The sequence below is a fragment of the Procambarus clarkii genome, chromosome 5 (genome assembly GCF_040958095.1).
Source record: "Procambarus clarkii isolate CNS0578487 chromosome 5, FALCON_Pclarkii_2.0, whole genome shotgun sequence".
NCBI lineage: Eukaryota > Metazoa > Arthropoda > Malacostraca > Decapoda > Cambaridae > Procambarus > Procambarus clarkii.
Genome location: NC_091154.1, coordinates 3,847,834 through 3,861,552, shown reverse-complemented (window position 1 = coordinate 3,861,552; position 13,719 = coordinate 3,847,834). Strand labels below are relative to the sequence as shown.

The 13,719-nt window shown below is 41.1% G+C and overlaps 2 protein-coding genes across 8 annotated transcripts in view; both read right to left on the bottom strand.

Annotated features, from left to right (window-relative positions):
• flfl (serine/threonine-protein phosphatase 4 regulatory subunit 3 flfl) overlaps positions 1 to 1,284 on the bottom strand; it is a 45,965-nt gene extending 44,681 nt beyond the window's left edge. For 6 of the 7 annotated variants that reach the window (XM_045753598.2, XM_045753606.2, XM_045753585.2 and 3 more), the window contains exon 1: positions 736 to 1,281. The gene's annotated coding sequence lies outside the window, so the exon portion shown is untranslated. Of the gene's footprint in view, positions 1 to 735 lie in introns of all 7 variants that reach the window. The other variant, XM_045753591.2, reaches the window with a different exon arrangement.
• Positions 1,285 to 9,831: 8,547 nt separating this feature from the next.
• On the bottom strand, positions 9,832 to 10,863 carry LOC138352671 (ice-binding protein 1-like). Its single transcript, XM_069305249.1, has one exon. It carries the CDS (start codon positions 10,861 to 10,863, stop codon positions 9,832 to 9,834), a length of 1,032 nt encoding a protein of 343 aa, XP_069161350.1.
• Between the last annotated feature and the right edge of the window lie 2,856 nt (positions 10,864 to 13,719).

The following is a 13,719-nucleotide window of genomic DNA, read 5'->3' as shown; positions in this document are numbered from 1 at the left end:
ACGGTGCCCACATGCTGGCAGGTCAACACGAGGCGATAGGAAATGTGCCCAACCATTTCTGTCCCGCCCGGGATGCGAACCCACAATTGTGGATGGCGAGTTGAGACTGAACCCGGCCGCACCACCCACATCCTGGCGGTACATACAACAGGGTTGCACAAAGTTAGGTATATTAACAAAAAAAAAAATAGACGCGGAGAAATCTTTGACACAGCGACCTGTACACACACTACAGTACAGTACAAGGAAACACACTACAGTACTGTACAGGGCAAACTACATAACATACCTTCAAACACAACCAATATATCCCACAAACAAAACCACCACTAACTCACTCACTCTCTCAAGTATATATTACTCTCCCTCACAAACACAAAAGCACATCAACCCCTACACAAACAAACACCCCCCCCCCCAACAACAACAAACCCTCCCCACCACAAACAAAAACACCCCCCCCCACACACACAAACAAGCACTCACACCCACACAACCCCCCCCCCCACCCACACAAACAAAAACAAACAAACCCTGCCCCCCCCCCAGGGGGAGGCCTACCCCACGAACCTGGGGGGAGGGAGGGGAAGGTGAAAATAGGGGGAACAATAGACAAAGAACCTCCCCCCCCTCTCCCCACCCCCACAATAGACAAAGAACCCCCCTTACCCTGCCCCCGCCCCCCCCCTCGATAGACAAAGAACCCCCCCCCCCCGGGGGCGAGGATAGACTTACCAAGCTCAAGTGTGTGGGAGCAGCGGCGGCGCCTCGCTCCTGCAGGAGGCGCTGACGGAGGCAAGGAGAAAGGGAGAGAGTGGGAAGGAGGGAGAGAGGGAGAGAAAGAGGGAGAGAGAGGGAGAGAAATCTTCTATAATATCCCCGGTCTGGTCATCGTCTTGAGTGGACGCACTCCAGTGATCACCTGCCCTAGAGTGCCTCCTCGCACACACTCAACACACTCGGGGGCACGCACTTGAGGCCCCGGAGACACACTTGAGGGGGCGGCCCCGCCACAAACAACAACAATAAAGCCTTTTCCTCTCACGTCCACACGAGAGAGAGAGAGCGAGCTCCTCCGAGAAAAAGATTCCCTTTTCCCTCACTTCCTCAGGTCCCTAGGGGCGCGGCACTCATAGGGCCAGGTGCAAGGGGCGGCGGGGATGTGCCTCAGGGTGTGGCGCGGCCAGGGAGGCACATTCCGGCAGCAGGAGGCGCGAGAGAAGCGGCGGAGAGAGCACGATCACACAGCCACAGCCAAGGTCGCCATGTTGGACTCACCATAACAGTCCGCGGGGGTCACACCACGGACTCCCGGCTTCCCGCCAAATTTGAAATGTTTTCATGTCTATATATGGCTTCCCGCCGCCCTAAAGTATATTTTTGGGGTATATTATATAAGTATATTTATTTTAGTATTGGTAGTCTAGCGCTATTTTGGTGTATATGTGTGTCTATAGAGCTATGATCACTTCCCGCCAAATTTAAAACATTTTAATCCCATATATGGCTTCCCGCCCCCCTAAAGTATACTTTTGGGGTATATTATATACGTATATTTATTTTAGTATAGGTAGTCTAGCGCTATTTTGGTGTATATGTACGTCTATAGAGCTATGGTCCCTTCCCGCCAAATTTAAAACATTTTAATCCCATTTATGGCTTCCCGGTGCCCTAAAGTATATTTTTGGGGTATACTATATGCGTATATTTATTGTGGTATAGGTGGTCTAGTGCTATTTTGGTGTATATGTGCGTCTATAGAGCTATGCTCCCTTCCCGCCAAATTTGAAATGTTTTCATGTGTATATATGGCTTTCTGTCGCCCTAAAGTATACTTTTGAGGTATACTGTGGGCGTATATTTATTGTGGTATAGATAGTCTAGAGCTATTTTGGTGTATATGTGCGTCTCTAGAGCTATGCTCCCTTCCCGCCAAATTTGAAACATTTTGATCCCATATATTGCTTCCCAGTGCCGTAAAATATATTTTTGGGGTATACTGAGCGCGTATATTTATCGTAGTATAGGTAGTCTAGTCCTATTTTGGTCTATATGTGTGCGTCAACAGAGCTATGGTCATTCCCGCTAAATTTGAAACTTTTTATTTCCATATATGGCTTCCTGGCGTCCTAAAGTATACCTTTGGGGTATACTGCATGCGTATATATATTGTGGTATAGGTGGTCTAACGCTATTTTTGTGTATATATATGCGTCAGTAGAGATATGGTCACTTCCCGCCAAATTTAAACTCTTCATATGTATATAATGTCAATCCTGACCTTAAAAACTTCCTAGAAGGTTGTAACAGAACCCATGAGCACCACACCAGAAACAAATACCTATTTGATATTCCTAGAGTACGACTTAATCAAACTAGAAATGCTCTACAAATCAAGGGACCCAGAATGTGGAATGACCTTCCCAACCATGTTAAAGACTGTACCTCTCTCAACCAGTTTATAAGATAAAAAACCTAATTAACTCCCTGTAACCTACCTTGCCCCTATATTGTCAACTCATGTCTGTTATATTTAAACAACGCTGTTTATCAACCTAATTGTATTTTTGCTGTTTTTTCTGCCATGTTCCCCCCTTTATAATTTATATATTTTTTCAACACATTTTATACTTTAATTTCAATTAGTATTAAGTTTTAGTCTTAGTGTTTTTCCTGTCCGAAACGCTTTGCGTAATAGTGGCTTTAGGCATTGTATGTACTAGCTCTATCTATAAATCAACTTTTGTATCTTACCTTATATGTATGTACCTTACCTGAATAAACATTTGAATTTTTTTTAATTTGAATATATGAAAAGTGATGTTATGATAGGCTTGAGGTAGTTTGCAGTGGTTGAACCCCAAGCATAAATACCATATGTAAGATAAGGATTGATTAGTACGTAGTATAATGAGAGGAGCGCAGAGTGGGAGACATAATATCTGTTTTAAGAAAGTGTACCGGCCGTTTTTGAGACTATTTTGACTATGTTGTATGTGGGTGCTGAAGTTGAGGCTCTTGTCTATGTATAGGCCAAGGAACTTTCCATCAGTTTTATTGCTAATGTTAACATTGTCTATCTGAAGTTGCATTTGGTTTGATGAATAAAAATTCTAAAGACCAAATTCATCAATTTGGAAAACCAAATTGATGAATTCGGTTTTCCAAATAAATTGTAATAAGTCTTTTCTATGTTTAGTGTAAGTTTGTTGGTTGACATGCATGAGTGGACATTATTTAATTTATTATTTACACTATTATTTAGCATGTGAGGGGGGGGAGGGGGGGTGAGTAGATGAAGGTAACGCCGCCAACAAATAGTATAGGCTTAAGGATGTTAAAAACATTAGGCAAATTATTGACGTATATTGACTAGTTTAGCAGTTACCAGGGAGGATGTAATTAAACAATTAGTAAAACTAAAACCAAACAAATCCCCAGGGCCGGATGAAGTGTTTGCCAGGGTGCTTAAAGAATGCAAAGAGGAGCTTTCCGAGCCACTGTCTACCATATTTAATAAATCAATAGTCAGGCAGAGTGCCAGAGTCATGGAAGGTTGCTAATGTAGTACCAATTTTTAGTAAAGGAGATAGATCACTTGCGTCAAACTATCGGCCAATTAGCCTAACGTCTATTGTGGGAAAGTTTCTCGAATCCATAATTGCAAATACAATTCGTCTTCATCTTGAAAAACATAAATTAATAATTGAGTCGCAACATGGTTTTATAAATGGCCGTTCATGTTTAACAAATTTGCTATCTTTTTATCTGCCCGAAACGCTTTGCGTAATAGTGGCTTTAGGCATTGTATGTACTAGCTCTATCTATAAAGCCAACAAACTTTGTAAATCTCTTTATGTATGTACCTTACCTAAATAAAGATTATTATTATTATTATTATTATTATTTATTCCAGCATAGTTGAGGCAGTTGATAGTGGTAAGGATTGTGATGTTGTGTACCTTGACTTTAGCAAAGCTTTTGATACAGTGCCACATGAAAGACTGATTAAAAAATAGAAGCTCATGGTATTGGTTGTGCTATATTAACTTGGATTAGGGCATGGCTATTCCGAAGGAAACAGAGAGTTAGTATAAATGGGGTTGTCAGAGTGGGATAATGTTGTTAGTGGAGTGCCTCAAGGCTCTGTCCTGGGACCTCTGTTGTTTATAATGTATATAAATGATTTAGATTCAGGTTTGAGTAGCAACATTTGCAAATTTGCAGATGATGCAAAAATCGGTAGGGAAATTAACACGGAAGAAGACTCACTATCACTTCAAGTTGATCTAAATAGGGTTTTGAAATGGTCAAAGGATTGGCAGATGCAGTTTAATGCTGATAAATGTATAGGTATCCATTCGGGTATTATCCATTAAACCATTCCATCCAGCGGTCGACCCCAATGATTCATTTATCAATTTTAACTTTTGTTCATTCATAATAGGAATTTTCTCAAATGTAAATTAATATCGTTATATATTAGCATGCTGTGTATATTTGGGCATTGGTTAGGTTAGGTGTTTAGGTTAGGTTAGGTTAGGTGTTTAGGTTAGGTTAGGTTAGGTTAGGTTAGGTTAGGTTAGGTTAGGTTAGGTTAGGTTAGGTGTTTAGGTTCTGTTGGCGATTATTTGTATTTGTAGTACGTGGTTGAAGCATTTACAGCGTTGTGGTTCGAACACAAGTCGTCAGTGAAGCACTTGTTCCGGAAGAGTTCGAACGTCATCAGTTGAGTCGTGTGTAAACTGTTTTTCATTCATAAACAGGGGGTTTGGCGGGTGGATGGAATCACTTTTGGGTCTTTGTTAGGAGGACGGGCTGCTGGATGGAATGGACCTGAGTCGAGGACGAGTTGTTTATGTACACCACTGTAGCTTAGGAAGTTCACCGGATCAGCTAATCAGGTTGTGGGAGACCCCCCAGTCCACCAATCAGGTTGTGGGAGACCCACACAGTCCACCAATCAGGTTGTGGGAGACTCCCACAGTTCACCAATCAGGTTGTGGGAGACCCCCACAGTCCACCAATCAGGTTGTGGGAGACCCACACAGTCCACCAATCAGGTTGTGGGAGACCCCCACAGTCCACCAATCAGGTTGTGGGAGACCCCCACAGTTCACCAATCAGGTTGTGGGAGACCCCCACAGTCCACCAATCAGGTTGTGGGAGACCCACACAGTCCACCAATCAGGTTGTGGGAGACCCCCACAGTCCACCAATGAGGTTGTGGGAGACCCCCACAGTTCACCAATCAGGTTGTGAGAGACCCTCACAGTCCACCAATCAGGTTGTGGGAGACCCCCACAGTCCACCAATCAGGTTGTGGGAGACCCACACAGTCCACCAATCAGGTTGTGGGAGACCCCCACAGTCCACCAATCAGGTTGTGGGAGACTCCCACAGTTCACCAATCAGGTTGTGGGAGACCCCCACAGTCCACCAATCAGGTTGTGGGAGACCCACACAGTCCACCAATCAGGTTGTGGGAGACCCCCACAGTCCACCAATCAGGTTGTGGGAGACCCCCACAGTTCACCAATCAGGTTGTGGGAGACCCCCACAGTCCACCAATCAGGTTGTGGGAGACCCACACAGTCCACCAATCAGGTTGTGGGAGACCCCCACAGTCCACCAATGAGGTTGTGGGAGACCCCCACAGTTCACCAATCAGGTTGTGAGAGACCCCCACAGACCATCAACAAGCCGCCGGCTTGCAGTAGACTATTTGGTAAGCATTAGTCCTTTTTAAGGAAAGGACAGCTAAAAATAATATATTATTAGTTAAGGCAAAGGCCTCTGAGACGTGAAATTTAAGTTTCGATAATATTTACAAATTATATTTAAAATGTATTGATAAAATTTGATGTTTTATGGTGTATCTTTTAAAATTATAAAATATTAAAAGTTTGTATTATAATTTATTTGTGTTATTATAAAATATTAATAATAATAAGATTTATTTTTATTATAAAATATTATTCACGTAAAAATAACATAACTTAAAAAAAAATATTCAAAAAAGATTTTCAAATAGAAAACTGTGTCAATAGTTTATGGTAAACAATTATATATATTTGGTAGACATTCACAAACCCTCACGGCATCAGACATATTTCAAAATTGGTTATGTTATTGTTATTCATTATAAATATTTGAACAGAAATAGAATAAATACAACGAAAGAGAGAGAGAGAGAGAGATTACTGCTGTTGTTTAAACTGGGGGTCACAGAGTCTCGGATGACCAGCCCCAACTGTAGAGGGGCGACATGCAAAGCCTGGAAGGTCTATATACCCGCATGTATGCCGCATACCCATGCGGGTATATGGTAACGCCTCTGTTCACCCAACAGTAAAATGGGTACCTGGTTATTAAACGATTTGGCGGATCGTATTCCAAGGAAAAATTAGGATTAAGGACTTGCCCGAAACACTATGCCTGCTAGTGGCTTTACAACCATGTAACAACTCTTGTATATATAAATGAATAAAGAAATTAAATAGGCACGCCAGCCTAGTGCATAAAATAGCGTCTATTAGGCCTATAGTATTGCTGGGAGAGGTCAGGTTAGGTCTGATTTTCATGTTTAAAAAAGTTCCTAGTTGTTCCAAAATTCCGTATTAGCATAGTTACTATTGCAGCAGTCTAACTCACAGGTACCTATTTGCTGCTAGGTGAACAGGGGCATCAGGGTGAAAGAAACTCTGCCCACTTGTTTCTGCCTCCACTGGGGATCGAACCCGGAACCTAGCTCAGGACTACGAATACGAAGCGCTGTCCACTCGGCTGTCAGGCCCCTTGGTGGTGTCACTTCATTCTTCATTCACAAGGTCGTCTGACTTCAGTGCTCTTCTATCTTCTGACGGCTTTCAGCAAGCTTGGATCGTCGGTTTTCTTGGGCTTCTTAGTGCTGTATGGGACTCGAACCCTGGAGCGTGTGAGGCTTGAAGTTGGCATCAAGGCTTCACACATCTTCGTCTGACGCAAATCAGGTCAATCGGGTCACTTTGACATCACCGACCCCTTTCTTGCGTTCATCTTTAAATGTTTTATCCAGCAGTGTTATGAGTGAGACAGTTAAAAGCAAAAACAAACTTTAGGAATAGTCAAATGAACCTTTTGACCTCAAGGAAACTGAATTCAGCAGTCTCCGTGGTGTAGTGGTAAGACACTCGCCTGGCGTTCCGCGAGCGCTATGTCATGGGTTCGTATCCTGGCCGGGGAGGATTTACTGGGCACAATTCCTTAACTGTAGCCTCTGTTTAACGCAACAGTAAAATGTGTACTTGGATGAAAAAACGATTCTTCGCGGCGGGGATCGTATTCCAGGGACCATAGGATTAAGGACTTGCCCGAAACGCTCCGCGTACTAGTGGCTGTACAAGAATGTAACAACTCTTGTATATATCTCAAAAAAAAAAAAAAATTAAGTGGTTATTCAACTATACAAGTCTGCGGTGCCCCCACGCCTCATCTGGACTACTGTACTCCAGCATGTAGACCACATTTATTTATTTATTTATTTATTTATTTATATATATACAAGAAGGTACATTGGGTTTGTGAGAATACATTGGATAGTACAGTATTTACATTCTTGTAAAGCCACTAGTACGCACAGCGTTTCGGGCAGGTCCTTAATCTAGCAGATAATTTTAAGTAGGTAATTTCAATCAGAATTGATAAATGATAAAGATACATTACAAGAGAAAAATGAGATGAGAGAGATAAGTAAGTATATTAAAGCACATTGTTATATTAAAGCTCTGATTGATTACATTGACAGCTTGATTAGTAATTTATCTTATTTATCTTTATCTTTATCTTGATTAGTAATTTAGTAATTTAACATCTTCAGAAGGTCGGGGCTGTCCTTGAGACGGTGCAATACCGGCCAACAAAAATCACTCCAGAGGTAAGTCAACTCACGTATCAGGACCGGTTGAGGGCCACAGGGCTGATGTTGGACACAAACATCAATGTTGTTTGTGTCCAACATCCGAGCCACAATGTTGGACAGAAACCAGGAGACGCTTCTTCACCCACAGGATTATGAACCCATGGAACCGCCTACCCGCCCAAGCCATACATACCAAAACCTTACACTAGTTCAAAATCCAGATAGAATAAGGACTAAGGAACATTGGGAGGGGGGGTGGGAGGCATGGGGGCCCTTTGATAAGCCACTGGCGTCCTGTCCCCGTCAATGCACCTAGTGGCCCTCAGGTAAAATTTGTAAGATTGTATCTGGGGTCTGACGGCTGAGTGGACAGCGCTCGGGATTCGTAGTCTTGTGGCACCGTGTTCGATCCTCAGCAGAGGCGGAAACAAATATGGGCAGAGTTTCTTTCACCCTGATGACTCTGTTCACCTAGCAGTAAATAGGTACGTGGGAGTTAGACAGCTGCTATGGGCTGCTTCCCGGGCGTGTGTAACAAAAAGTTGGCCCGGGAATCATCTCAAGATAACCTCAAGATATAGAGACAGGGAGAGACAGAGATATAGAGAGATATCTCCACGTGCCAATACATACAAATTCTCAATTTGTCACTTCCTCATTTGTCTAATTTTACCATTATTGTTCAAGTAAAATGACAATAAAATAATTTTAGGTTTTCTTTATTTCTACTCTATTATAAGAATGGTGCCAGAGCTTTAAATACAAAACTAATATATGCTATAATTGTAAGCAATACTAAAATATCGGAGGCCAAACCAGCAGTTAATATATCTAAAACACTGTACCGTGAACTGTGAGTACTGTTGGTCCCCAGCCTCACACACTACGTAACGGGCCTTATTTTTTTTTTTTTTTTTTTTTTTTTTTTTTTTGAGATATATACAAGAGTTGTTACATTCTTGTACAGCCACTAGTACGCGTAGCGTTTCGGGCAAGTCCTTAATCCTATGGTCCCTGGAATACGATCCCCTGCCGCGAAGAATCGTTTTTTCATCCAAGTACACATTTTACTGTTGCGTTAAACAGAGGCTACAGTTAAGGAATTGCGCCCAGTAAATCCTCCCCGGCCAGGATACGAACCCATGACATAGCGCTCGCGGAACGCCAGGCGAGTGTCTTACCACTACACCACGGAGACTGCATTGTCCGCTTGTTACAACTTGTAATAAAGTTGCGACATCTTGTTATAACGTTTTTATGACGTATTTGAACGCTGTTACAACTTGTTTCGGACGTGTTAAAACATGTTCGAATCTTGTAGCTTCGTAAACACGTACTTATCGCTAATGGCACGAAAATGCTGATCAATAACGAAGATAAAATCGTGTCTGTACGGCCTTGGTGCGACCTTTCATTATTGCAACTTTGCTTCATAAACTGCTTAAAAATTAGGCTCCGTAGTTAAAGCTGGGTCGAACAAGCTATATACGGCAAGGCATACGAGGCATTATTGGAGTATCGTGATCTTGATTATCCATTACCAAACTCCGATCATCATACCTGCTTTACTGTCAACTTCTGTCTACTGTAGGGGGGGGGGAGGATTTGACAAGCCGCCGGCGTTCTGTCCCCCATCGAGGCTATTACTATTAGTGGCCTTCAGGTAACAGGTGTGACTCTCGGATTAACGTACTTAAAGACTCCGTATTAGTCTAACAGTGGACTACAATACAGTACTACATATATACCTATATGTACACTTTAGGACTACATATTGGTCAATATTTAACCAACACAACCTTGCATGACAATGTAACCAAAAAAAAAGTTTTGATAACAGATTATGTATTTATATCTTAATTATTATTGTAAGAAACGTTTAAAATAATACTTAGTAACAAATCTTAACCACCGAATAACTTTTTGAAACATTAGAAGTTTACTTGGACTTTTATTTTTAAATTGATCGCTGTATGGTCAGTTATGGTGAGTGTTACACTCATGTCAATATTGTTCACTGTATGGTCAGCTATAGTGGGAGTTACACTCATGTCAATATTGTTCACTGTATGGTCAGTTATGGTGAGTGTTACACTCATGTCAATATTGTTCACTGTATGGTCAGCTATAGTGGGAGTTACACTCATGTCAATATTGTTCACTGTATGGTCAGTTATGGTGAGTGTTACACTCATGTCAATATTGTTCACTGTATGGTCAGCTATAGTGGGAGTTACACTCATGTCAATATTGTTCACTGTATGGTCAGTTATGGTGAGTGTTACACTCATGTCAATATTGTTCACTGTATGGTCAGCTATAGTGGGAGTTACACTCATGTCAATATTGTTCACTGTATGGTCAGTTATGGTGAGTGTTACACTCATGTCAATATTGTTCACTGTATGGTCAGCTATAGTGGGAGTTACACTCATGTCAATATTGTTCACTGTATGGTCAGTTATGGTGAGTGTTACACTCATGTCAATATTGTTCACTGTATGGTCAGCTATAGTGGGAGTTACACTCATGTCAATATTGTTCACTGTATGGTCAGTTATGGTGAGTGTTACACTCATGTCAATATTGTTCACTGTATGGTCAGCTATAGTGGGAGTTACTCTCATGTCAATATTGTTCACTGTATGGTCAGCTATGGTGGGAGTTACTCTCATGTCAATATTGTTCACTGTATGGTCAGCTATAGTGGGAGTTACTCTCATGTCAATATTGTTCACTGTATGGTCAGCTATGGTGGGAGTTACTCTCATGTCAATATTGTTCACTGTATGGTCAGCTATGGTGGGAGTTACTCTCATGTCAATATTGTTCACTGTATGGTCAACTATGGTGGGAGTTACTCTCATGTCAATATTGTTCACTGTATGGTCAGCTATGGTGGGAGTTACTCTCATGTCAATATTGTTCACTGTATGGTCAACTATGGTGGGAGTTACGCTCATGTCATTATGTTCACTTCATGGGTTATAAACCCATCAAAATGTCTACCTGCTGATGCTAAAAATACCAAGAGATTACTTAATTAAATTCATCTGGAAAAATCCTCAGGAGGAATGGGGAACCTTTGACAAGCTGCCGGCTTACTGCCCCTGCTGAGGCCACTCGTGATGGTGGGCTCGGGTAAATTTAGGTCTATATTTTATTTGAAATACAGTACAGGTACATACTGTATAATATGTCAATATATCTTTGTATGGTATGTTAGAGCAAACTTGGTTTAGTGCCCAATATCGTGAACAGCACGTCTGTCGACATCAGGCTTGTCAAGGTTCCCCCCTCTAGCCAAGGGCAAGGCTGCAAGCATGGTCATCCAACCAGTTACTGGCAAGACCTAACTGTTTTAACATATTGACTATGACACATTATCTACGCCATAATCAAGTTTATCAATAATAAAATTAATCTTGCGTGGGGTCCACGGTTAGTACACACATAGAGTCCAAGTGAATGGAATCCTACGGAAAACTTACTTACTACTCCTGCTACTTCCTTCACAGCTAAATATAACACGTGGGAGGATCATTTGTACCATATCCTGTCAGCCTTAAGTGTTCACACGAGAAATAACTGAGAAAACTATATGGTTGACTATAGAATGGAAGTGTAAATTAGGGAAGAGGTGAAAAGAGAAGCATAATGATTGGCGAGATGATGGCAAAGGAGTGTAAGTGATGATCAATGTGATTGCTCAAAGTTCCCCCATTATCTGGGACACAAGCCTGTGACAGGCTTATTGAGGTCACCTATGCCCAAGACTGACCGTCAAAAATGCAACCCTCAACGGTTACCTAAATCACTTGTTCCTTTTAACTACATGTACAAAGGCATCAGGTGTAAAGAAACATTCCCAATGGATTATCCGACCCAAGAAATTAACCCGGGGATAAGGGCCATTCATTTATGAGCTGACTGTGCTGTTCATGGGAGAAAGGCCAAGGAAAGCAGACACCTATAAGGCAGGCCCCACACACACATAGGGGCCTCGTAGCCTGGTGGATAGCACGCAGGACTCGGGTTCGATTCCCGCACGAGGCAGAAACAAATGGGCAAAGTTTCTTTCAATCTGTATGCCCCTGTTACCTAGCAGTAAATAGGTACCTGGGAGTTAGTCAGCTTCACGGGCTGCTTCCTGGGGTGTGTGATGTGGTGTGGAAAAAAAAAAGTAGTTAGTAAACAGTTGAGAGGCGGGCCAAAAGAGCAAAGCTCAACCCCCACAAACACAACTAGGTGAATACATGCAGAGACAAATTTGTCTATATCTTTGATAAGCAAAAGTAAGCTTTAAGGGCTATATAAATACCTAACTTACTTGTCCAACAGTATACAGTACCTGGAGCATACCTGGAGAGGGTTTCAGGAGTTCTTCTACTCCCTGAGCCCGGCTTGGGGGCCAGAAATATTAGGATAATTTTTTATTAAATTACAGATTAAAGTAGTATACAAATTAAGTATTAATTTAAGTAAAAAAAGTAAAAAATTAGTTAGTTAAAAATTAAGTAAAAAAGTAGATAATTAAATTTGTATAGTACTGTACTAATAAATGAGGAGCTGCATCTTCTTAGGAGCGAAACGCTCGCCAAAGAAGCCCAGATTTGTTATAAACCTGCTAATGCTCCACCGTGAGAGGTCACGGCCAATAATGATAAAAACACAAAACATAATGTTCATTAACCCTTACACTGCTCCAGTCGCTACCTGTGATTACCTCCTGCGCACATTTGCCAAATGTGATTTTGTACAATTTCACTTACTATTTTTTGTCATGTGTACCATCATATAGCCTTTCTAAATAGCTGCACAATCCAAGGGTTAAAGCTTATTCACCTGAAGCGATAATGATGGTAATTTGTTAACATTTTGAAACTATTTGCTAAAAAGTCATTGATTTACACAAATTTAATAAAGTGTCCTTAAATAAATATTAATGTAAATCACACACACAAATTGAGTGTCTATGTATGCATTAACACGATGTACTGAACGGGGTGAGAATAGCTTGAGCTACCTCATCCCTTTGTGTGTATTTTACCTCAATAAACTTATTTCAATTTCAATTTCACACACGAAAAGGAGTGCCGATGTTTTGGCTGGTCCAGGACCTTCATCGCTGATGCTATGTATTGGAGATGCATTTTTAAAAGCAAGTCCAATACAGCTTTGTGATGCTTCGTATACCAGTACTACTGAACTGGCCACATTCAACATCAAAATGCATTAAAATACAATTTTACTTCTAGATTAATACTTTGTTTATATATTTCTTCTTACAGGAGCAACAATTTAATTTACTGAATCTCTTCCACTCATTATTACAGGGATTTGATAAAGTTATATCCAAAAATAATATAAAAGCCCCTAATAATGTATGAAGTATTAACAATGTACACAGAAAACAAAGTACTGTCCTGGATTTTTCTGTCATATGAGGTGCACCAATTTTTCAAGGATACTTTTGTGGAAAAACTCAATTTGTGCATGTTTCATTACACTTATAATGAAAAAGATTCACAAGTGGTTTTGGGGTGGAAAATTTCCCATAGAGGAAAATATGGTCAAATGAGGCAAACGTAGAATGATAACTCCTTGTATACTCGTGTGTTAAGAGTGAGAGAGCCGGCTATTCAAGACAGTATTGATAAACATGTCTTTAAAGGCCAAGTTGATGGTTAGCGTAACTGCTGGCAGATAGGATGCTTGTTCTTCGTCCACCACTAACCGAGACTATATATATTGCATTTATATGCACAAAATCATTTGTTTTCCCTTATAAAACCACTTACAAATTGTCTACATAAATA